The sequence below is a fragment of the Brachyistius frenatus genome, unplaced genomic scaffold (assembly GCF_029030835.1).
Source record: "Brachyistius frenatus isolate BFR_SWC_R1_liver_20210118 unplaced genomic scaffold, ASM2903083v1 Contig_115, whole genome shotgun sequence".
Taxonomy (NCBI): domain Eukaryota; kingdom Metazoa; phylum Chordata; class Actinopteri; family Embiotocidae; genus Brachyistius; species Brachyistius frenatus.
The window spans coordinates 695404-721486 of NW_027210714.1; the positions used below are offsets into that span (position 1 = coordinate 695404).

The window sequence follows — 26083 nt, forward strand, 5'->3', positions numbered from 1 at the left end:
GAGTGTGAGAGAACCCCCCACACCCATTTTTAACTCGGCTAGAAGAAGGAGTCACCATAGCAACCGCTCGGCATGCTCCCCATCGCTGTCAAGTGAAAACCTTGTATCTCCAAAAATAGACTTGAACAAGTATGAACAAGTAATTCTGAGTTTTTACACTTTTAGAAACAATATTTTTTAAGAATTGAATCTGCCTATTAAAGTTTTAACCCAGAATCCTACAGCTGAAGGTGAAACTTTTCCTTTAAGGTTTCATAACAAAACCTCTCAGATTCCTTTGGCTGCTCAGCGTTCTCAGGTACATAAATTGTGCTCCTACCCCCCTCCCTCCCTCCCTCCCATCCCTCCCCCATACCCTCCTTTCAGGTCTCCCATGGGTAAGGGAGGGATCATATATTAGATGGCACCAAACTGCTATCTCTACTACAGCAGTGCTATTATTTTCTCACACAAACAGGGAGGGGGCTCATAATGTAAAACTCTGCTCTAAATCTGGCACATTTAGAAATCAGGGGAACCTAAATTTTTTAGTGAGTAAATGAGGTTAGCCCGGGTACTAATGTACGCTGAGAGCGGGTGTTTGCCTGATTTGGAGGACTAATTTGCATTATAGGCATTCTGCAAAATGCTGCTACCCCCCACCCCCACCCCAAAAATGAACTCAATGAACTTATGGAAGTCTTTTCCTCAACATGGCTGCATTATGTGTAGCCACCCTTGGGCACTTTCTTTGACTTTGTGCCACCTTCACTATTCCTTTTCTCATGAGAAATATGCCCGTACTACCTTCTGAATTTCCCTGATAGCTAACCAGCATCATTATGCATGAAGGGTGACTCTAAAGTCCAGGGTCTGCTTATTATCGTACAGCCTCCTCCTTTGGGGAAGCTGTCCTCTACTCTTGAGTCTTTGCGCTGTGCTGCTGGCTTCACACCATTTCTGCTCAAAACAGGAACTGCATCAAACCTTCCCCATCTACCAGCCTCTCCTTATCTGTCTCTCCATCGTTCTTGTGTTAATTGTCTAAAATGTTCTCCATCCTTCTCACTCTGTTAAACTAAAGGTGGTGAGCATCCCTTTAAGACTTCCAGCGGTGGCTGCTGCTTCATAAACGGCTGGAAGTAGAGTGCTGAGACCCACAGCTGGTCCAAGGATTGTGTCTCCTCCACTGGGCTGTGAGAGCAGACCTCACCACCCAGGGCCCCCCACCCCACCCCCGCCTCCAGCTTCTGTCCAACTTGTCACTGAAGACGACGACAACAATGTGACCACTGGACTCGGTCAGAACCATGTGACCAACTATTATGGATCTGAGAATCGGCACGCATTGAATCAACACTTATCCAGGTGAGTCGGCACACTGTGACCTCTGCATACACAACACTGCCTGCATCTACAAACTGTACAGCTGATTTATATGTGTTTACACGTGAGATCAGTCTTTGGGGATCTTTTCCAGGACTTCACTCCTTTAGATCGGCCCTGGGCCTGTTCAATTTCTCTGTATATTGATGGAGTTTGTTTTTTTTATCACAAGTTTACTGCACATTGTTGGCCATTCAGTGACTTCCTCAATCTGGATACCAATGGCTCCGGCTCGCAGTCTGTGTCAACTGGTAAAAAAAAAGTGCCCAGAAACAGGAAGTGAAAACAGAGACCTGCACAGTGTAGTGCGCTGTAGTAAAACCATAAAAACGGTATGGGTCGTGTTCATTTGTGGCTGTGAGCCTGTGAAGGAAACGTAAAAGTCACTTTTGGCTTTGTACTTTGTACTCGCATGTGAAACCTGTTAAATATCTTCTGCTGGGTAGATTTGATGGTTAGATGCTATATTAAAAAAAAGGCAAAGCTTGGGATTTATGAACCTCCGATTTTTACTCTTAAGAGCATGTTGTGACATTTAAGAGGCCAGCATATTAAAACTGTAGATTCACAGGCTGTTTGAGACGCGCTGATAGAACTGAAGCAGACAGAAATGGTAGTGATTCCAGGCAAAGCAGCGAGTGCAATTTCAATTTGTAGTCTCCACCATCGGCTGAGGTCACTGAGGCTGCAATTAAATGGTGTGCCTCTGTCAAATTATACATTCACACACATGGTTTGTATGTGTAAGTACAGATTCATTTTCCTGTGACTAATAGGCATTTGACTAAACTGTCATGTTTAAAGATTTTGTAGCATGCTTTGGATTTTTCGCCTATCTAATAATCCCCTTCATTGTTGTGCAATTCAAATATTTTAGTCGCCACCGAGGTGTTTAATGGCATGTGGAGGTATGCGGCCATGATAAAATAAGGACAAAGGGACTCTACTTTTGATGAATGGAAAACAAGACCTGGAGTTTTAAGACGGAAGGAAAGAGAAACGAGAGGAGATTATCTGCGTGCACATCTTTGTCAAAATGTGAAGTTAAGTCATTGTCCGTCCAGCTGTGTCTGCGTCCGCATGTGTACGTATCTTATCCACGGTGTTTGTCAGGAGTGTGTGGCTGTCTTGCTCCCATTTCCCCTCTGGAGCGGAGCGCTACAGGAAGGCTGGCTGGTTGGCTGGCTGCACAGGAAAGGAAACAGTCTCTATCAAACAGCAGATGGAGGACAGCATGTGCTTACACTGCAGAAACACACACGCACATAAACACAGGCACACACACGCATGAAGTCCTACACACACACACACACACACACACACACAAGGAACTATGTGCAGATACAGTAGCGTTTATTAGGAGCGTGACCCAGATCGCACATCGCAAATGTCAACTGTGGAGAATCTGAAGCTCTCACTGAGTTCAGTCGAATGAGGAAGATAAGAGGAGGACATTTTGGTGTTTCCAATGAATTTTTGAAATGTTTTCATAATAGCAAGGACATTTCTTTCTCTTTTTGCAAGGTGGTTTTGTCCTTTCTGCTTTTGTCAGAGTTTATTTCCCCCCCCCCCTTTCATTTTTCTATAGTGCTGCAATCACCTGCGTCTCCTCAAACTTCAAACTTATGTTCAGCACTAAGAAACACACCTCGGTCACAAAGTGTTTGCACACAGGATTTTTATTGTCACCTGCGTTGGAGTGTTGGCAAGGTTTCTTCACAAACCTGGAAAAGACAGATTCTGTAGTGGATGAAAATGATTTTCAAAAATATGCCCAAACATCTTTAGGTCAGCTCAGTCTGTCTGACAAATATTTCGATTCAGCCCTTCAGTTAAGTTTTCTTTCTCATTTCAACCATTAGACAGAAGCAGAGCTGAGTTTTTGACCTTTCTGTTACCTCTGTGGCCCGCAGGTCGAGCATATTTGTCTGTTGCTGAGATTTAGTGAAACCCAATATGTCATCACCTCCTCCTCCTTCCCCCATCTCATGTCTATGTCCATGATTTGTGATGGCCTGTCATGCCTCTGTCAGAAGCTATTAGCAACAGGGTGGGTCTTCCCCAAAGCAGCACACCGGCCAGTCTCGCAGAGCTATTGTCAGCAGTGTACGAGGACTGGATGTTGCACTTCCATATTCCAAGAGGGAAGTGAGCTCTCCAAGCGGCTTTTGACTTAAGCTAGTCATTTGCTCTCCGTATGCTCACTGTGTGAGTGTGTCTCTTTTCTCATCCGTGTAACAGGCCTGCTCAGGAGGGAGGATAATGTCGCTCACTATGGTGCCCAAGGCCCCTCTGAATGACTCATATTCCTATACAAATCAGGCAGAGACTGAACAACAGGGTTACACAATCTTAATCAACAAAGTGCTGTTCACAATGTGCCCCCGTGATCGTGCGAAAGAGGATTGTGAAAAATGTGTTAGGTTTAGGTTTGGGTAACATAATTACTGTGCTTCCATTTCCAGTTGCTCCCACTAGGAAGGCTGCTGTTTAAATCAGCAATCACTGCACCGCCTCTGTGAATCTCGACTATGCCACAGAAAGACATTTCTTTTACTTGTTTGTCAAGCCGGTTGTTGCCACGTGTGTGATAAGAGAGCATAAAGGGACTGTTATTCCTGAAGATGAATACCCGCTCGCAGTGAAGGGGTGTTTTTTTTTTTTTTTTTTTTTTAAACTCTGGCAGTAAAATCTCACTTCCAATGCAGACAGTCTGGAGACATGTCACAAACCAGGAGACACGCACATAATTTCTCTTATTTGAAGACTCTTTTTTTTTCTGCACCGAGCTGACATGGCTGCTCTATCTCTGCAGAGCAGCAGAGGCCGTTTCCTCATCCTCGCAGCATGGGCCATTCACTTATCCCTTCTGGTCCCTCATCTCCTCTCCTCTCCTCGTCCTCCTCCTCCTCTTCTCTCTTTCTCCCTTTCAAATCAAGTGGCTTTTTGTTCTCCCGCAACGGTGCTTATCACTTGTTTCTCCACCGCTGCCCTCCCCGCTCCTCCCCATCCTTCTTTCTGGTAATGAAAGGATATTTTTGGGGGGATAGATCGCGTCTGTCCTCTGCACATCTCAGAGGAGTGCGGTTATCCGTCTTTCTGTGTTTGAAAATAGGGTTCCCCTCCCCTTCCCCCTTTTTCTCTGGAGGATGTTTTTCCCCAGGTCTCTGTTCAGTCCCAGTTAAGTAAATCTCATGCCAGAAGAAAAGCTTAGTGGAGTGTCATCATTACAGGCACTGACACTGCAATTTATTTGAAGTGGGTTTTGTTTGTACCACAGGATTTCTCAATTGCCTGTTATTTCAGTGCCTGGATAACATGACATAAAAATGAGCCGCACATTCTTGGGTGAGACAGTCTGGTTGGTCGTAATGCTCTCTAAAATCCGACTCCCAGATGGGGTCTGAGTCAGCTGTTATGATTCTGCATAGAGCTACATTTTCATTTGTTTAATCCTTTTTATTGACCATAAAACTTGGTAAAAACATGATCTCAAAACACATTTACGGTCAGTTAAAGAGGTGATGTCCTCATAATGTGACCAATAGTCATAATTCTGTTTATTCTTTTAGATTTATTTCTGATGTGTTTGCTTGATTCAGGCAATTCATGAGGCATAAATCAAAGTGAGGGATTTCTGAATAGCTAACAGTGTGTTTCTGCATCAATTCCTACTATTAAATGCATCAAAACAACTCAAAAGTGACCACACGGTCGAATCAAACTGGTATCCATAGGATTGCATTGTTACAAAGAGTCCAGATAAAGTGGCGCATGACCACAATAGCTCAACAGATGACGGCTTCTCCAAGAAATCATATTGTCGTCTGGATAGTGCAGTCAAAAGGCAGATGCTGTGTGCCAACAAGTATCTCTGTGTACAACCACAACTTAATGATTTTAGAATTTTGTATGAATTAAACTGACAAGATGTAGTGTGAGCTCTAGATGTGTATGTAGATAAATCAGGTATCACTAATACCTGTTCAGAGCAGAGTGGCTGTAATCACAGAGTGCTGGGTGATAATGAGAAGTGCCACAACGGCGATTTCGTCATTTTCGGCCCAGCTGCCACGCATTACGCAGGCTATCGATGGCTCTGATTCCAGCCCATAATTGCTCTGCCTCGAATAATTGAAAGAGGGGAGGAGGTAAATCCCAGAAGTGTCGGGGTGGGAGAAAGATGGATGCCGCGGTGTTCAACGCTGTCAGGTTGGGAGGTACAAGGGGCTTGGAAAACATGATGAGACCCTCACAGGGAGATTGCCCCTCCACCCCCTCACACAGGCACACTTGTTGCGGATGATGGACCACTAGCGTAATGATTTCTGTCATGGTGGTCCTCAAACAGGTTCTGGCGCATGTGTTTCCCATAGATCCTTAGACTGGGTTTTGTGCATTTGCGGTTGTGCCTGTGGCTCTGTGTGTGTTTCATGGCAGGCAGCGTAGCGTCGCGTGCCAATTGTTAGCAGATTTGGTGCAGAAACGTATGCATGTGGTGTGTTTTAGCGACCATGTAAATCTGTGGATCAGAAATGATTAAAAGACCGACTGGCTCCTTGGAAGAATATTAACTGTGACTGTGTGTGCGTGTGTTTCTCACGCATACACACACACACACACACACACACACACACACACACACACACACACACACACACACACACACACACACACACACACACACACACACACACGCAGCTGCGTGAGCACACGGAATAAATGAGATTCAAAAAAAGCAGACTGAGTGTAAGCTCAGATGTGGTGTCTGCTCGTGCAGACATCAGACTGGAGTAAATATTTACTACCAATTACGCTCTCGGTTTGCACGCCTCACCAGAGTGTGGCGGTAGTTTGTAAATGTTATAAACGCTGCAGACATTAAGTTACATGCTAAATGAGAGCTGCTCCCAAATGTTACAGTCATGGCTGGAATGGTTTTAAGAGGATTATTAATAATCACCTCTCATCTTGCACTGTGTTATTTGTAACTAATATGCTGTAGATAAAAGCTCTTCATTTCAGTGAGGACTGCTCTAATGGCAGTGCTTTCAGGGTCAGACAGACCCAGTAGCCACCATATCTCAGTCAACAGGATATTATGGCCCAAACCTGGCAACCAACTACAGCTTCTTTTTTTTTTCTTCCTGGCATTAGCTAACAAGGGTTTTTCTCTGTTATTTTAACCACTACATGTTTATCTCCTGATTCATGCATACCAACTGCAGAAAGTACAGAAGCGCATGCGTTTTCTCATACGTGCAACTCAGATCTCCATGGGAGATGCTTCAATTGTTCCCATAGAGGTGGAAGGCTGACACTGCGGAGCGGAGCCAGCGTGTCTCCAAGGTCATTACCACTGCCACAGCGTCTGGGCGCCCTGGGAAGGAGGCAGGAATTGATTAATGACAATGCTGGGAGCACAGGAGGAGAGGAATCCACATTGGGAAGAGAGCAGTGCTGCAGAGGTAGAGTTGTTGCTGCTGATACAGATAGTGTTAAAGTGAGATGCTGCAGAGCATCACACAGAAGTAAACTACTTCTGATGATATGAATAGTAATCTTTAATACCTGGATTTTCAATTAAATGCAGACTGTTCAGACAGCAGATCAATATTCATCTCATGAACTTGATAGATGTTTAACAAACATTCGGCACTAAATGGTCAAGGTGATTCTGGCCGGTGTTTATTAAGGAACTTGAAAAAGGGAATCAAATACGTTTTACAAATTACTTGCTAAAAAAGTAATTACATTATTAGTTTTTAAAAGTAATTAGTTACATATTCTCACTGCACCATTACCTAAAGCCTCCACGCCCACATATCACATCCAATGTAATGAATGCTCGTGGAAATAGAAAGATATTGGGGTTGAACAAGTAACCAGTGCCTTTCAGCTATTTGCTCAATGCTAGCTCAACATCAGCCACACAGCAACTACATACACCCCCACATTTTGTGTTATTACAAATATTACAAATATTTCCATACATTGTGATACATTTGAATTCAGATTATTGTGGAGGTCATCTTCAAAGCAGAATCAGCAGGATTGGATGAATACGTTTTGTAAGAGCAGCAATAACACCTTGTCCAACTAGGTTACATTGCATGGGGAGCGTTTGCACATCTGTGTGAACAGATGGACACTCTAGCACCATTTCCTCAGTCAAGGCTGTGAATGTAGTGCACTGTCCTTTAAATAGCTAACCCGGCCCAGGTTTATGCACTGCAGCTCCCCAAAGGCTGAGAGCACAGAGACGTGGTACGAGGCCAACCTACTCAAATCAAAAGCATGAACTTGTTGAACTTGGTCTGTGGTCAAAACGTAATAATTAAAAACGTCACCTTATTGTTTTCTTTCAGAGGGTTTCATGATATTCTACATGAGATAACTTAACACTGAAATTCAAAAAGAGCCTCAATGATTTGGTATTGCATTTCAGTAAAGCTGGGAAACTCACAAATTTAGAAAATAATATCGACGCAGTAGAGGCTGACCTGTCCTGACTTTTTAGTCCATAAAATGGGTCAAGCTACAAAAACATTGGATACTACTTCCCACAATGCACTTCAAAACACTTTTAATGATTTCAGTAATTTATTGAAGCTTTGCAAATTTGTACAATATGACCGACTAATACATTTTGAACCTGTACTACTGTGCAGTGACAACACACATACTGTAGCAATACACAAAACCTACATAACTTAAATTTTACACATCTGCATTATTACACGCTCAACCACAGCATGAGGGAGTGGCCGGAAAAAGAAAGCCATCTGATAATCTTTAAGTTGTAATTCTTACAAGAATGCGTATATTAAACATTAAATTATGGTGGAGGAGGGCCCTGCTAGCAATACTTTGCACTGATGTTATAATCCAAAACCATACATGCACAGGACAAAGTAACTTCATTTTTCTACAACAGCTTTAGAGTTAACAACTTAATTGCACTGTATTAATGACACTGTCATTACAGAAACAGAGAAAAAGTGTTGTTAGCTAAACAATATATAACGTAAAAATAATCCGTATTTAATTATACATTATAAACATAACATACACTATATAGTTGATGATTTTTTTTGTGGGGGGGGGCAGGAACAAAAAGGGTGCAAACATGTTTTGAACACTGCAGTGAGTGAGAAAATCCACAGGGCTCAGAGTTACTGCTTGTTTTTCCTCTAATAAGCCATCTTGCAGGTTTCAGTTATACAAACCTTGTGGCCGAAAGGGTAAACAGTCTGACGTCTTTTTGCTCTGAGGACACAATGTACCCTCCTGCTAGCTCACCCTGTCACATCGCCCCTACACCCACAACCCATTTTCTGAATTCCCCATCTGATGTATCTGAAGGGACAGAGAGACTCTGTGCCCAGACAAACCGCGTTCAGTGGAACTGACAGCGCAGGGAACACCGCGTTTCCTGTCAGAGGCAAAGACAGCCAATTTCTCTGTCTTATCTTCTAATTGTAACAAGCTTGTCCTTTCTGATGGTTAGGTTCCTAGGGCTCATTAGGGAGACAATGGTAAAGAGCTGCAAGGCTATCATTATGTCACTTCTGTGTTGGTTTTTTTTAAAACCCAGACTGAAAGAATGACAGAGCAGGGAAGCCACAAGGAAAACACGAGTCCACAGAGAGGAATAGCTCTTCCTCCAAAACAAAACGCTATCTGGGAGAAACATTTATCAGCCTTTTGATTTGGGAGTAGATCCACCATGAGTCAGAGTTCCCACATTGCCTTTTTTCATGTTTGGAGCGAGGATAAAGAAGTAAAAACAAGCCTCGCCGTGGCCCGCTTTTTGTTCTCTGTTGCCTCCTTTGTGTAATGTGACATGCTGATATCTGTGCGTGCGTGCGTGTCCACATTTTTGTGTACGTGCTGTGAGGTGTGCAGGTATTCAGAGGAGGCGGGTTGTGAACAGAGGAGACAGAGCTGTGACTCACAGTGCAAACCGGGTGCTGGAGGTCTCTGTGAACGAACAACAGTGGCTGAGGTGTTGACATGTACAGTATGACAGGAGAAGCAGGACTGGGTGATATGGTTGCAATCAGCAACAGGATTATTGAAAATACAAGAGATTCCTTGTGAAAGGGGAGAAAATTGACAGTCTTCATTTAGTTTATTTCATTTATTTGAAGCTTTCACACAGGCCTGTGGATGTTATTTAGATTGTCTTTAAATGTAGTCTATTAAATAAAAATTGAGTGTGTACAAAGTGTCCTCATAAGTTTGCAGTGGTTTGTGTTGGGAATCTTTATATAAGAGACTGAATGTGATATAAAAGTCGCAGTCACAGCTGAGGCCTCCCTTTCTGTGGCCCAGGATGACTCTTACCCACCATGTCACACAGCCAGCTCTATGCTTGGGTAACGGGTCACACATACCACTGAAATAACCGGCTATCTCGCTGGCCAAGACAATACCCTTCCCCGAAGCTACTTCCAAATGTCTCCTACCAGAAAAAGGGACGCCTCAGAACTTGCCCCGAGCTGTCATCTCCCATGACCTATTTTCATTATGGCTAATGGTTGGTGACTAGCTGCTGAGTGCTAAATGGAGACAGGACAATACACAGATGAGCGCACGCACAATGTGATGATAGCTGTTTGACCAGAGTCTGACCCAAGCTAAATGATGAGTAATACTAAAAGTCTAATTTGAGACTTGTGGTCTGGGCTGGTTTGTGCTGAGTGAGGACAAATAGCGAAAAAGACATTAGATACCCAGACTAATTGGAGGCAGAGTTATTTGTAGTTGTGTGAGGGATGATTCCCCACAAAGACAGAGGAAATGGAAATGCTGATCTCTTGCTAAACAGGTCAGGCACGACATCACTGCAGTGACAAGATGAGAAAAGCTGGGAAGCGGGAATTGAACAGTACTGCGGTTCCGCAGGAGTAGTTGAGCCACACAGGAGGTTGGATGCGGTAACATGACAGGGTGACATCTCCAGAGGTGACGGGGAGGAAGAAGGGAGCCAAGAACAGGGAGACGCTTCCAAGAAACAGCAACACTTAACCACACGATTTAGCCTGAGGGCTAGCTGAGAGCACTCTGCTGGCTGTCCCTGTGGAGCCATCGCATACGCAAACAAACAGACCTAAACAGGCCACGCATAATTCAGAGTAGCTTCTGTAGTGGAAAGTCCCAAATGGTGCCACAAATATATTTCCACATCACAAAAACACCCCACACTACCCTTCCCTCAGGATTCAAACACTGTACAAACTCAGCTCAATATCCTCCCCCTCATCAGAGCTTGTGACATTTGCAGAGAAAACCATAAAGGTGGGAGGGTGGGATTGGGGGGGGGGGGGGTAAAGCAGGACAAGGGGTGGGGTGGGTGGCGCTCCTCCTCTCTTCTCTCATTAGAATTCTCTCATCAGTCTTCCCCACAGAGCTGGGGCTCGACAAGTCAGGGTTTATTAATCGCTCCAGGAAATATTATTGACCTGGACCTTCTGCTCCCTCTCTCCCAGCTGCAGTCAGTGTCTCTGCTCTGCTGCCTTCACATTCCTCCGGTGTCCTGCCTGGACACATTACAGGACACTGCGGCACAGCATGGAGGCTTCAACACAGTGTCTTCATTGACTATGCACTTGGCTTGGCTTTTCTTTTCACTGCAGCTGCAAAGCACACACCCCCCCCCCCCCCCCACACACACACACACACACACACACACCTGCAGCCTTGGGGAGGGGAAAGCACACTCCGTTCTGCTTCATTATGGTGTGATAGTAGCTCTGTGTTGGCGGACTTTGCTGAGAGTCCAACTTTTGGAGTGCTTTTTGTGAAAATAAAAACCTTTAGAGCTGCAAACATCTCAAGGCTTATTGGTTTTTAAATCAGCAGCTGTTCTTAAAAAGAACAAAGGTGCTTAAATCAGTGTGATGGCAAACCCGGTCTGAATGCTCAAACACATGAATCGATCAGATTCTCCTTTGCATTCTTCCACCGGAGGAAAACGAGGGAATGATCAGAGCCGCTCAGCTGAGACTCTGGGATGTCACTGTGTGGAGGAGGTCTGGACGAGGCTCAGGGTGCTGTGGGTGTTGCCGTGCGTCCACGTGTCTTGTGTATGTCATTGTGTGCGTGTGAACACATGTGTGAGTGTTTGCGTCGGGGGAGATGTTGTCAAAGGGAAGGGGCGGAGGCGGCAAAGAGCAGAGCAGGAGGCCTCTCGCTTGCGTGACACTAGATTTCTGCCCCCCATGATCTGATACATACAGTTTAGCCTGGCTTAAGCACCCATTGGATCAATGTCGGATGACATCTAGTACTTCTGCTGGCATGCATGGTGTGTGCAGGGGTGTTTTGTGAGTTCGTGCGCTCTAAAACCCTGCACATTGCCACGGAAACGGCTGAAGGAAAACCGCTGTCATCAGCTTAAAGGGGAATTTCCAAGGTTCTCTTTTCTCAATCTGATTATACATTGATGAGCATATGCTTTATTAGGGTAGCCTGAGGCGCTGCATTTGAGTTGGGATGGTCATAATGGTATTTGCAGATCTACATGTAACCATAACCCTAACTCGCATATGAAACCCTTTTTCACTTGAATTGAATTAGGAATTAAAAATGTGTTTTCTCTGACCTGGATGTTACCTTTGCATTTTTTTTTCTCAATGGGTTTGAAGAGGAACGCTGTCGTGGCCAATCTTCTTATTCAAAGATTGGATTATTGTGCCACCTTGTGGACAGTTTTAGCATTACGCCTGGGATTTATGAAAGTCCTAATGAATGACCAGGATATGAGTGTGTTGTTCCATTGTGTCTCCATGAACTTTGCACCGATGAGCGCATTCCTGAAAGCAACAGTCCTTAATAAAGAAATATGCCTCAGATCTGTGAATAGCTGTTGTGCTCGCTGAATAGCGATACTATCCAGCGGCCATGTTCTCATGAATCTTGACTTTGCAGACATGTTTGGCACTAAATTTAATATCCGTCTTCATTCTGTTTTCCTGCAGTCACAATGGTCCCACTTCTGTTTCTGGTGGCAACCACAACAACATCCAATTCTTCCGGGAATGGCAACCACACAAAAGGTAAGAACAATAACAGAAGCACCTCAACATGTGAGCGGAACCAGCACGCAACTATTTGCGATAGCAACAGAAGTCCCATTCCCGCCCACTGCAGTCATCACTTTTCCCTAAGATATGATTATTACGTATCGTCTGCAGTGCATGCACCTGCTTGATAATAGCCTTTTCAACAGACTTTTTATTTCCAGATCACAATGAACTTCAGCAGCCCTGGACGGTCATTTACGGCTTATTGTTCATCTTTATAAACACAGCTAATGGCTGTCTCTTTGGCTGTGACTTTTGGCTGAGTCTCCACTCTTAAGAGTCCCTCATTTTCTGTCAGACATGCCGACAGGACCAAATAAGGTGATACTTATCTCTGTAGACAAAATACTGCGGGCAGACAGTCATTAGCTCAGCGGCCATGGGAGAACACGGGAGGTGCTTTGCTGTGCCAAGTATTGATTCGATCCATTCATGCAATATACACATCACACAAACTCAAGCATTTACACGGACATATATTGTCGGCATTGCCACCTCTTCCCGGTTCTTTGTTGGCAGTGCTCCTTGACCCCCCGGCTCTGCCTCTCCTTCTTCCTCAGAAGACGTTACATTCTACAGCCACCACATCCTCCCCACTGTGCTGGTTCTGTCCCTGTTGCTGCTCATCATCGCACTGCTAGCCTGGTACTTCCTCAGGTAACAAGAAACTCCCACCCTGGAAGGACTCACTCACTCACTCCACTCACTCCACTCGCCGCCTCACCTTTACCCCCTCCCTGCCCTTCATTGACTGGCTGAGAGCCAGACTCAGGGGCGGAACTCAGGGTGACAAACACTTCCTCCTTTAGTCATTGAGGCGGAGCCCAGTCAGGAAGTGCTGCAAGCTGACTCCCTCATGTTTAGTGAGAACAGAACAGGCTGTCACAGTGGAGCTACACACGCAACTTTAGAGAGTGGAGAACAAATTCTGTACCACATTCAGACTTCAGCACTGCCTTTCCAAGATATCAGCTAATGAGAAAAAATAGCCTATCAAGCTTCAGATGGTAGGGTGGATAGATTTGTGTTCATAGTTACTTTTTTTTTTTTTTTTTTTTTTTAGCTATGATTAACAAAAAAGTTTTAACTTTTTTTTTTTTACCATGTCAGCATTTTCTCCTATGTTTTATATATCACTGTGTCTTTCTCATATTCTTGTACTTTTTCCTTACAGGTTAAAAAACCAGAGAAAAGCAGTCGTCACAACAGTTGACAAGAAGATACCAAATGGCATCTTGGAGGAACAAGGTAACGTTTTATAAACTGCAGATTCTTACAAACAGGTCGTGAGAATGATAGGTCGGCAGTTAAAAGTAGCACATTGAGGAGACATGCAGACATTTGAAGCATAGAAAACGAAAGAGGTTAGGACAGATAGTAGTTTTATATTTGTAACTCGAAGTGATGGTGGTCCCACAATTACCTTGTGGTTGTTTTACACTTCCTGTCGGTAATGTCAAGATCAGAACCACGTCTTATCTGCACCAACTTTTATAGCTTGTTAACACTGCATGTAAAGTACTACTAGTAGACAACATTAATGGTGCAAAGATCCAAGCAGTTTTTAGGAGCACTTTGAGCTGCACCATTTCAATAAAGAGCTGATTCAAATGAAGTATGAACAGGAAACAATACATGTCAAAGATCTGCGAATGTACTTTAGGAAGTATTGTCTTATCTGACTTTATGAAATAATGTACAGAGCAGGCTGTATTCTTGCAGATGGGAAATATAACTTAGATAATAGCTGGAAAAACACATTATAAACATTCAGGAAGTAGATTTTACCCATAATTTGAAGAATTTCTTGTTTTAGGGTATCCTATGTATACAGAAATAAGTTTACATACACTTTGATGAGATATATATTTATGTTATCTTTTTAATGGCTAAAGTTGAAAGCAAAACTGTTATACAGTACGTGTGTGCAGTAAATGTCTGATATCTTGTTAACATCAAAGTTAATCAAATGCAGTTTTTAGCGACAGTCTTATTTTGCCCTTTGACTCTCTCTGTGCTCCAAGTGATTCGATTTGTGTATTATTGTGTATTGTGTTTTAGAGCTTGGATACAGTACTGAGTCGTTATGCACCATTGTACCACCAGGTCAGGTATACAAGGTGGCGGTATTATAGGACCCTTCGTGTTACTAACACTCTCTGTACTTTTTCAACCTATATTTTCCAAATTGCGAGTGCTAAAAGAATGCCGAGCCAGGGTGGTGAAAGCCTACAGGGTGCTGGAAGTGGCCTCTCCCTGGGTTCTTGTGGTTCTCTAACACTTGTTGATGTTTCATTGAATTCTTACACTCCTTTTCTTCCATTAACTTTGAGGTGTTGGCAAACACACACCAACATGTCATAAGATTGTGAATCAGTGTGGTGATCATTTTGTATTTTTAGGAGCTGTTTTTAAAGTTCATGTACAGTAGTTGAATAAGCTGATTGTCTAATTCAGTGATTCCCAACTAGACGGGCTTGGGTCCTCAGGGGTGTAACTGCAGTTGCCAGGGGGAAAAAAATGGAAATTAGAATTTGATTAGATACAAAAATCATCACTTTGAGTTACCATTAACACCTTAAGACTACGTGATAGTAGTTAGAAAGCAACTGACAGTCTAACAGCTGAAATGTATGTGTAAATGGTTGAAATAGCTACACAGAGTGGATAAAATAGCTAAAAGTAATATCAGCTGACATTTGAAATGGATAGCTAAGGATTCAACAGTTGAAAGAGTTAGAAAGAAATAGATAAATAGTTCAAATATTTAGGTTAGGTTAGGTTAGGTAGTTACTTTATTAATCCCCGAGGGGACATTTTTTTTTTCCGCTACAGCAGCATACAGGAAGCAATAAGATAATAATAGAATAATAGAAAGCAAGAAATATTTACCTAAAAATAATGGATAAGGCGTAAGTACTAAAATTGTAAAGCTGTAGTAAACACCAGCAGTTGTATGAAAACCTTTTAATAATATACTACGGTATAATTTTAGTGTTAAATAAGACAATAGCAATTTGAAACCATTTAAAATGGACACATTTTTACATTACGGATGTTGTGAACCTAAGTTCATGTGACCGGCTGCGTGGGTACGTCTGACAAAAAGGTTGGGAACCGCTTTTCTAAAAAAAAAAAAAAAAAAAAAAAAAACAATCCAGTGTTATATAATTACTTTGAAACAGTTATTTAACATTGCAAAAAAAAAAAAAATCACAACATTATTTTCTTTATTAGTACAACTGTCAAATACTAAGCTAATTAAGCTAAGCAAATTTAAATCAGTAATTTTCTTCCAAACTTGAGGACGCGATGATAAACCCGCAGTCCTTTCTCCCCACAGAGCAGCAGACGGTGGTCCTTCTGCCCAGATCCCCGTCAGCTTCCAAGACCTACTTCCCCATCCCGGTCGACCACCTCGAGGAGGAGTACAGGCTCCGCTCAGCTGACGATGGCAAGCTCTTCAGGGAGGAGTACAATGTAAGCATCCCAATCTCGTTTCTTTCACAGAGGTTTGAGTAACAGGCAGTTTATAAAACAGTCGTTTGTGTTCTCCGCAAGTGCTGAAAGTAGCATTTACACCGAGCATCAGCTGAGTCACCGAGTCGTTGTGGTGCGTACATAGTGGTTTTTAGTGGTTTGGGGTTGTGCTGATTTGAGACATTATCTAATTGTCCACTACTGTATCATCTTTTTAAAGCAGCATTAAACTATGCAAGTTAATTTTTTTAAATTATTTTTAAACTTTCAATAATGCAAAATATAGATTATTATCATCTTTGTTTGAGGAAAAGAGTGTTTTAAAAATGATGTCTCATAACAAGGAAGTTGGACTGTTTTGTGCTCTATCTGGCACAAAAAAACAAAACAAAAAAATCCAGTTGAAGGGTTTTCCCACAATAGCAGGAGATTCAACCGATGGCTTATGTGTGTATTTTTATGAAGGAAAACTACAGGAGTTACATGTGTCACATTGTCCATGACAAACGCATGAAAAATACCCTTTTGGCTATTCACGTCCATGATTGAGGATCTGAGTCAAAATAAAATGCATGACTCACTCATGAGTTCATGTCACATATAAAAGTATTAATTTATTCAGACTGTTTGTCAGCACAGACAGAGGAAGTTGAAGTTCTCTGCCTTTAATGGTGGCATGCTGACTGTAAGTAGCAAAGGAAGTGCCTACATCGCAGCTGAACAAAGCACGACATACAGCAGAGCACAATGCAATAGCTACGGGCTGCCGTTAGACCAATTTTCAGTGTGCGGTTCCATGCAAAAATTGTCATTTTTTTTTAATTTTATTTTTTATGCAGTCATTGCCGGGGGGTAACGCCCAGGGGACATACGAGGAGGCCAACAAGGACGAAAACAAGGAGAAGAACAGATACCCCAACATCCTTCCCTGTGAGTGTACTTTCTGTTCTGTAGGAGCTTCTTTTTTTTTTTGTTTAATCACACCTACAGTTTCCTGTAAGTCTGTTCACAGGCCTGTGAGTCTTTATGACTACCTTTTTTTTTTTTTTTAAGATGCAGTAGATTCTCACTAACAGTTTGTGTATTCCTTCACAATAAAATACTGTTTATTGTGCCGTTGTTCCCTTTTACACTTGCAGTTCCTGTTTCATTAATGAGTGTTTTTTTCCTGTTCTTTACCTTTACTTTTACTGTCTATATGACATCCTGAAAAGAATATTTTGACTTTAAAAGAAATATGCTTATGCACTTTCTTGCAAGTTATATAAAAAGACAAATACCGCTTTCATACCTCTAAGGTAAAAAAAAAAAAAAAGAAGCTAGCTACAGCTAGTTTATGCTAAGCTAGTTTGCTTAGCATGGGAAATAGCTGTCCGAACACCTGTGGACACCTTTAAAGCTCACTAACAAATACTATTCGTTATTTGTTGAATTGGTATAAAATCCTCACAATGGGTGAAAGAAAATAAAATTTGCTTTTGTCTGACCCCATTTTAACTTGTACTGATTGGCCAGTACAAACTTGTTGGTTAGGTTTAAGTGTGAGCGGTGAGATGGTTAGTGTACGAATCTCAGGGTCAAAGCCAATCAAAGGTAAGGATGAGTAGGAAAGGTAGGAAAAAAAAAAATAATGCCAGGAAGTCACAACTCCCCCGAAACAACCTTGCTGCCCGATGCAGCGTCATATACACAATACAGACAGGTGTGGCCTTGATCCTTTAATCCAACTCGGCAAGAAAGCAAATAAGCATATTTCCCAAAGGCCAAACTTTCCTCTTCTGTACCGCATTAGTGTTTAATCATACTGTAGTATACTGTATGTCATACTGTATATTGAACTTCAAGGTAAACGTCTAAACTTCCTGATTATATTTTCACAAACAGATGATCATTCCAGAGTGCTGTTGACTCAGCTGGATGGAAATCCCTTTTCAGACTATGTGAATGCTTCTTACATTGATGTGAGTCTTTTTTTTTGTTTTGTTTTTTCAACAAACTGACCATTTATTTAAATGCCAGCATTAACTGCACCAATAGAGCAAATTCTGCCTTTATTTCTTCTGAACATTTACAATTTCATTAAAACAACTTGATTGAGAGTCCCTTTTCTGGGAATTTAAATCTTTGAATGCAGTCATTCTCAGCTGACGTGGAATCATAGATGTTTAAAGTTCTGGTAAAAATGTTTTTAAGGTTTCTCATTCATGTCGGTTTAAATGGAAGATTCTTTCATTCTTGACTTTCAAAGCAGCAGATGACGAAACAGCTACACTGCAAGGTTCTTTATTATCTGTTCTGAAGCTGTATATTAATGTTCTTCTCTATCAGGGTTACACGGAGAAGAACAAATTCATAGCAGCACAAGGTAAGGCAAAATAACATAACTTTTCATACCTTGAGTTTTTCCACTTAATGTTTAAATACAGAAATCAATAAATATGTGTTATTTTTTTCCCCCTCAGGTCCAAAAGAAGACACCGTAGCAGATTTCTGGAGGATGATATGGGAGCATAAAGTAGCGACTGTTGTCATGCTGACAAATCTGAAAGAAAGAAAAGAAGTACGTGATTTGCAGCCTTGTTTTATTTCTTAAATGTCTTTCTTATCCTGTGTATGAACGGCTTTGCTTCAACCATCCTGCTAAAGTGTCCATGAGAAAGATGAATGGTCAAATCTCCCTACAGGTCTCCATTTTGTTCTCTCTCTCTCTCTCTCTCTCTCTTTCAGTCCATAATAACGCAAATGCGAGCCTTTCATCAGGGTGGCCAAAAGCTCATTCGTCAATTGGCAGTGACTTTTATTTAAATGAAAATTTTTGACATTATTACCTTAATGGAGCATTAAAAAAAGATTTCACTGGTTATGGTCAAAATTGATACGGTGGAGTTTAATTTCAGCTATTCATTTCACACCTGTAATCTCTCGTCTGACATCTGCTTTTCTTCCATTATTGAACTTGTGAACCAGAGCTCCTTCACTGAACAGGGAGAGGGAGAACGGCTAAAAAGATCAATAAGAGGAGAACTGGCGAAGATTTAAATCAGCGTGTGGATGGGTTGAAATCAATGGCTACATAATGTGTAATAAAGTCCTCTCGGACAGTTTCATAATCACCGAGCAAAGTTATATATCAAGTGCTTTCACCTCTCTCGCTTCAGCTAATCTGGATTAGCACCAGCTGTGAAACTGAAGCATGTGTGCCTTTAGTGAAGCTCACCTTCGCTGAAGTCATGCGTGCGCACTACTTTTGTCCTTATAAAGAAGAGTCCTTGAACGTGTTTAAGAAGAATGACTGCTTTTATTGAACTATGCATGTCACCTCTGTGCAGGACAAGTGTTACCAGTACTGGCCAGACCAGGGCTGTTGGACATATGGGAACGTGAGGGTGGCGGTCGAAGACTTCACTGTCCTGGTGGACTACACGATACGCAAGTTCTGTGTACAATGTGTGAGTTTTGAGCATTGCATATGTCGTTATGGTGTTTCCAAAGAAAATTATCTTTAAATGATTCAGTTATTTTCTTACAGTAATCAAATTAGATCATTTCTAAACCCATAGTTGCTTCCTTCTAAAAAAATATCTTGCTCAAGGGTACAAAACCTCCAGAAATTTCAATAAAAGCTGTTGCTATAATGATTCATGCTGAAACCGAGATTTGCAAAAAGATTGATACTTGTGGCTTAAAAACTTACATTATATGTTGTTTACTGATTTTTTTTTAATTTTTTTTATAGCAATTCTCTATAGCATTTAATGGAATAATTCAACATTTTGTTTTCCAATTTTCTGCTGCAGCAAGCCAGTGATGTCGCCAAGACTCCACGCCTGGTCACCCAGCTCCACTTCACCAGCTGGCCTGACTTTGGAGTTCCTTTCTCCCCCATTGGCATGCTCAAGTTCCTCAAAAAGGTCAAGGCGGTGAATCCCACTTTCTCTGGGCCTATTGTGGTCCACTGCAGGTACCAGAAAGCTGAGCTAATTGGGCTCAATGTTTATTACTTTGTGGTTCACTTGGAACCAATCATTCCATAGTTTTTGAATGAATGTAACTTTGGATAATTAAAACCATTAAATTAGTTTCTATGGAGAGGATTATGTTCGGCTTTAAATATCCTCCTTGGGATGCGTGTAAGGAAATAAACTGCCAGCTGAGGCTGGAAATGTTTTGAGTGACTATGGCAATACATGTTTACAAGCACAGATGTCCCTTTGTTTCCCTGCTGTTTTCTATTAACATGCAAGTGTCAGCTGAGGATTGTGGTGCACTCAGTGTGTGGTTTGTTGTGTGCCTGCAGCGCTGGTGTCGGCAGGACGGGAACCTTCATCGTAATAGATGGCATGATCGACATGATGCACCCAGAGCAGAAAGTTGATGTGTTTGGGTTCGTCTCCAAGATACGACAGCAGCGCTCACAGCTCATCCAGACAGATGTGAGTAGCAGCCGGATCATGTCAGCCACATGACATAACACCAACATGCCTGTGTGCGTGTTATGTGTTAAATGAACCCCTCCCCATAAACCATCTGCGAATGTGCTCATGCATAGCGTGTCTACCTTCATGTGTTCTCACCCCAGATGCAGTACTCATTCATCTACCAGGCCCTGCTTGAATACTACCTCTATGGGGACACGGAGCTGGACGTGTCGTCTCTGGAAGGACATCTGCACAAACTGCACAACACTTTCGCCACCGGTGACCGGGTTGGCCTGGAGGAGGAGTTTAAGGTAAGAACCGACGGTGCGAAAGCCCTATTGTTCTTCGAGGAATTACTATTCCGCGTTATTCTTCTTCTCCGTAAACAACTGCATTTTTGGAGGCTTTATCGTATTCAAAGACTCATGAAAGTTGGTACACGCGTCTCTCCCGGCGAAAAATGTCCTATTTTAGTGGAGTCTTGAGTGGGCGTGGCCTAATGGGCTCGGTAGCGCCCCCGAAACAGATGCACCGGTGGCTACATTTACCCACATGCACGAAGTTCGGTGGACATGTGTATCACACCGAGATGTACAAAAAAGTTGCACCATTGCGTTAACTCAACAAGAAGTCCGCCATTTTGAATTTAGTCGCCATTTCTGCCGATTCACACATGTTGTATTTTAATGAACTCCCCCTATAGATTTTGTTGGACCGACTTGAAATTTAGTCTGTGCACTCTTAACATGTTTGGAATTAAAATGTATCATTTGTTTTCGTCGGTCGCTGTGCCCGTGGCGTGGCGGCCAAAAAGTGACCCCAAAAGTCATACTATAGCAAAAAATTACTTTTGGGTCACTTTTGCTATAGTACGACTTTTTTTTGACACATTGTGACAGAGCACAGTGTGAAATAATTGAGCCAAACATGTGTGCATTGGTACGGTAACTTTTCTCTACAAATCCTTTGTATGTCTGATTTATACGCAACAGTTGAACTTATTTTATTTCCCCATGTTTTCATTTTAGGCCGTTTTTTTGTAACATTTTGACTTTGCTTGCTTGATTTCTGCTCAGAAACTCACCAACATGCGAATAATGAAGGAGAACATGAGAACGGGGAACCTCCCCGCCAACATGAAGAAGAACAGAGTTCTGCAAATTATTCCGTGTAAGAAAGAAAAACAAACATGAAAAAAATTAACTGGATGTTTTTCCCTTTTAATCAACTCATGGGAAATGTTTTGCTCTAGATTATATTGCCTGCAGCTATGTTTAGAATCCGAGCGTCTTTCTAATCCTGTGCAGTATTTACTATTTAATAACTTTTGTCAGAGAGCCACTCGGGCCACTCTGCATACCTGATACTCTGAACATGTTTATGAGCTCCTTTAATCTACAGGTTAAATGCTTTGCTCCCATTTCAGATGACTTTAACAGAGTTATTCTCTCCATGAGAAGAGGTCAAGAGTTCACAGACTATGTCAATGCATCTTTTATAGATGTAAGCACATTTTCATTTCATATCACATTCCCTTCTTGTGTTTTTGTGGTAGTTCATTGCTATTAATATTTAATTATTGTACTTACAAAACTAAACTGCTGTATGTTTTTCTGTGACTCAGGGATACAGACAAAAGGACTACTTCATTGCCACACAGGGCCCTCTGCCACACACGGTGGATGATTTCTGGAGGATGGTGTGGGAATGGAAATGTCACTCAATTGTCATGCTCACTGAGCTCCAGGAGAGGGAGCAGGTAAGCTGCGGTAGCTGATCACAGCCAGCAAACTATGACTGGCGGCTTTCATAACCGCTACAACAGTGCAACACAAAACATTGTTCTGATTTCCCTACCTTTATTATAAAACTGCACCTTTTTTTCAGTTCATATTCATGCAGTGTTTCATATCTTGTTCAAATTTAAATATTTCAATTTCATAAATTAAGCTACAGTGTCTGTTAAAATTATTGCTGGCAGTAAACACTTATCTGTTTTTGCAGGACAAATGTTGCCATTACTGGCCCACCGAGGACTCGGTCACCTACGGAGATTACAAAGTAGAGCTGAAGGGAGACACTTTGTGTGAAACCTTTAGTCTACGAGACTTGGTACTCACCTTCATCCCGGTAAGATAATTAATCTCCCACAGGCAAATGTAATGTAGCATTACTGCCTCGTCAACAGATGTCGGCATGAAAAGTCATTTATCATTTACTTAAGTAATAGAACCAAAATAACAATGTTGAAATACTCCATGACAAGTTTAACTTACAGTTTGGAGCATTTGTCTCCTCTTTCTGCCAGTCAGAGTAACTACAAAAACCTTTTCAATTTAGCTCAGCTATGTGAATGAATGTAACAGTGTCTGAGAGCTGCTTGAGTAGCTTTCTTTTTGTCAAAGTAGCTCTCAGAGGGCCTTAAAAAGGGCCACAACATAAATCTTGGGGTAACAAGATGATTAAAAGGCAGGAAAGTAGTAAAAAAAAAAATTCTCCATTTTGCTTTGCCACAAACAGTTACAGGCTCCCACGATCATTTAATGATAAAGACATATGCTGTTAAAACTACTGTCACGTTTATGAAACTTAATTCCTGAAAATAGTAAACTGTAAAACCTTGCTAATGAATTTTAATAGCATTTTTAGATCTAAGTAAGGCTACACAGGATCTACCATAACAATAGTCTTAGAATAAAACCCCAAGTGAGTACAAGAAGCTCCCACGGCTGCCAGAGGAAATGTGGTGGGCAGGAAGTGTTTAGGGTTATCAAGTGGGAGCCTCCCATCCCATATATTTCATTAAATTCGACCCACATCACCTCAGAGGCTCAGCAGTACATTCCTGCCTTCCAGAGCATCTCCCATCAGTCCACCACTCATCTACCTACCTGCACTGATCTTGCACCTGCCATTATGCTTTAATATGCTGCTAATAAATCATATTTGAACGGTATTATGATCTCTAATCTGTCTGCGCATTTGCTCTCAAAGGAGAAGCAGACGAGGGTGATCAGGCACTTCCACTTCCACGGCTGGCCTGAGATCGGCATCCCGGCCGAGGGGAAAGGCATGATCGACATCATCGCCTCAGTGCAGAGACAGCAGCAGCAGTCTGGGAACCATCCCATCGTCGTACACTGCAGGTACGTGTCAAAAATGTTTTTTTCTCTAAGGCACACATTTATATATATATATTTTGTTGTTGTTCTGTTGATTTTGCCTTTGCAAGAACTGAATTAACTTCTATGAGTGTGTGTTTTGGTTTGTGCTGCAGTGCTGGTGCAGGGCGAACAGGTACGTTCATTGCACTGAGCAATATCTTGGAGCGAGTCAAGGCAGAAGGCCTGCTGGACGTGTTCCAAACTGTGAAGAGTTTACGCATGCAGAGGCCGCATATGGTCCAAACTGTGGTAAGTATGAGCAGAAGTGGATCTCAGATAATCCAAAGTAATTTATATTCCTTACTGACTCAAGTATGAGCTGATAGAATTTTGGTGGTCGAAGGTCCTAATTGTAGCTTTTCTTTAACTTCACCAATTAAATAGGAAACCATCTAATCTGTCTTTTTTTTTTTTTTTTTTTTCCCCCACAGGAACAATACGACTTCTGCTACAGGGTGGTACAAGACTTTGTCGACATTTTCTCAGACTATGCCAATTTTAAATGATGAGATTTGCCTTAAACATAGTTTTTAATGTTGTTTTTTTAAAGCAGATTTATCAGTTTTATGTTTTTCCTTAACTTGGTCAAATGATCTTCTATTTTGCTATGCACTTGTCCTACCATTAACTCCAGCTCCCGTCTCGCTGTAATATACGGTATGTTGGTGGATGAAAACTGTAAATGAAAAAAAAAAAATAGATTAATAATGTATATTTCACAACATGTATGATAATTACTTTGTCATGAAGTGTTGTTTCAAAGTTGGTCTCAGATTTCAGTTATGTTGTATAATATTGTACTTTAAATGTTGATCTAAGTGTTATTTTGGATTGACCACATAATATTTTTTAAAAGTTGTAGTTATTGTAAATGTATTTATGTATTGAACATTACATTCCTTTCTTGTGTTTGGAGAATGTGACAGGGGTGTTAAGATTTTGTTTTTTGTTGTTAATGTAAACATACATTATTTCATTTATTGATGACTTCTGAGATTAGAGGACATATTTAAATTATTTTTCATTGACCTCAAGCTACATGCCCATCACAAACGTGATACTCTGTCCAATGGAAATACTTTCAGAAAAACAATGAATTGTTTCAGCCATAATGCAGAGAACATAAAGTTATGCAACAAAGGGCAAGGTGACAATACCGGGTTGATTTTTCAATTTGGATCCAGGCAGAAGTTTCGCAGTTAGACGTATCACAGTCGTGAAAGACCATTAAACTGGTTTTGTACCTCAAAAAGTGGCATGCAACTGCATTTAACATGGATGTCACGTGACTACAGTCTGCCTTTTGTCTGGAGAGAGCAAAAAATAATTTTGCTAAACTGACTGCACATCAAAAAAGCACATAACTAAGCCTTTTGCCAAGAACCTGTAATATTGAAGAGTATGTTTATTGCTTTATTTGTATCATAGATTAGAGATTTTTCAAAAATTAGTGCCATATGGACTTTTTAAGACATGAAATAGAAGAATAAGTTGAAGGCAGAGTAAAGAAAGATAATCCTAAGAAAAGGTAAGTGTGATCACCAAATGCAGGAGAGTCAGTATTGATGCACAGTTAACACACAGGAAGTGATAAAAGTGTCCCATTAGTCCCGAGTCCTGTAACAGCAAAAACCACGATACACAAATGTGGTGCTTCAGTGCCTGCTTAATGCCAGAGAAACAAACAAACAAAAAAACACCCCTTACTATCAATGTTAAGTTACCATATGTTTTAAAATACATGGGTGTGTTTTGCCATAGTGGTAAAAATGAAGAACCAGAATGTTTGGGGGAAAAAAAAAAAAAGGTGTCTAGTGATAGTTTCATTCTTTGGAAAGTGTCTGAATGTTTAACAGCTTTTATTGTGCATTTCTTCTGAGGTAGTAACTCTCACCCATCTGGTACTCCCGACATTAAACGATTAATTTTGTATGTAAATACTACATGACAAAGTGCTAACATTGTGAAAGTCGCTGAGCAGCAAGGAACTGTCAAGTGAACGGTCATGTATCGTGTGCTACATGTATGTGTCTGTGGGAGATGTGAGGTGCAGCACAAGAAACAGACTTAACAAAACAACCCGAGTCTATTTTCCCAGGGCTCTTTTTCTGTCCATGCCGTCCTTTTGAGAATATTGAAGAGGGCCTATTTAAACTACAGCTCTTTGCCTTTGCTCTCTCTGTGGGTGGTCTATCCCTTTTTGGGCTCTCGATGTCTTTGAAATGCAAGTTGCAATATTAAATTCATCTAAAAATGCTTTGGGTGTCAATGAAAATGTTCTTCTGATGTCTTTGCTAGAGTTAGACAACAGCTCATGTGGGGGGCTCAAGCCACTGTAACTGTATGATTCATCTGAAGAACATACTGCAAACACTACGTAGCATGTTTACCCTTAATACAACAACCTGACCAGAAGGGTGGGTTACTGTAGCTGTGACTTAGCAATGCAATTATCCATTTGATATGCCAGACGTTTTTTTCAAGTATTTCATAGTTTTGCCATAATGTGTTGAAGGAAATGTGTGAAAAATGCCTTTCACAGTTTCCCAAAGCTGATAGCTTTAAA

The 26083-nt window shown here is 41.6% G+C and overlaps 2 protein-coding genes across 4 annotated transcripts in view; both read left to right on the top strand.

The window, feature by feature from the left end:
• Positions 1 to 26083, top strand: part of entpd1 (ectonucleoside triphosphate diphosphohydrolase 1) — a 185760-nt gene that overhangs the window by 129120 nt on the left and 30557 nt on the right. The gene's annotated exons all lie outside the window — the stretch shown is intronic.
• On the top strand, positions 1122 to 25773 carry ptprea (protein tyrosine phosphatase receptor type Ea). 3 transcript variants are annotated; one of them, XM_069713045.1, is made up of 20 exons: positions 1257 to 1347; positions 12351 to 12428; positions 13016 to 13112; positions 13630 to 13703; positions 15799 to 15935; positions 16775 to 16865; positions 17820 to 17896; positions 18264 to 18300; positions 18398 to 18495; positions 19265 to 19384; positions 19733 to 19896; positions 20233 to 20368; positions 20515 to 20664; positions 21430 to 21523; positions 21780 to 21856; positions 21978 to 22112; positions 22358 to 22483; positions 23348 to 23499; positions 23631 to 23766; positions 23949 to 25773. In XM_069713045.1, exons 2-20 carry the CDS (start codon positions 12356 to 12358, stop codon positions 24021 to 24023), a joined length of 2049 nt encoding a protein of 682 aa, XP_069569146.1. In that variant the 5' UTR covers positions 1257 to 1347; positions 12351 to 12355; the 3' UTR covers positions 24024 to 25773. The 3 variants fall into 3 exon arrangements, with proteins under 3 accessions (XP_069569149.1, XP_069569146.1, XP_069569147.1); XM_069713046.1 differs by having other exon boundaries at positions 13019 to 13112; XM_069713048.1 differs by lacking the exon at positions 13016 to 13112 and having other exon boundaries at positions 1122 to 1347.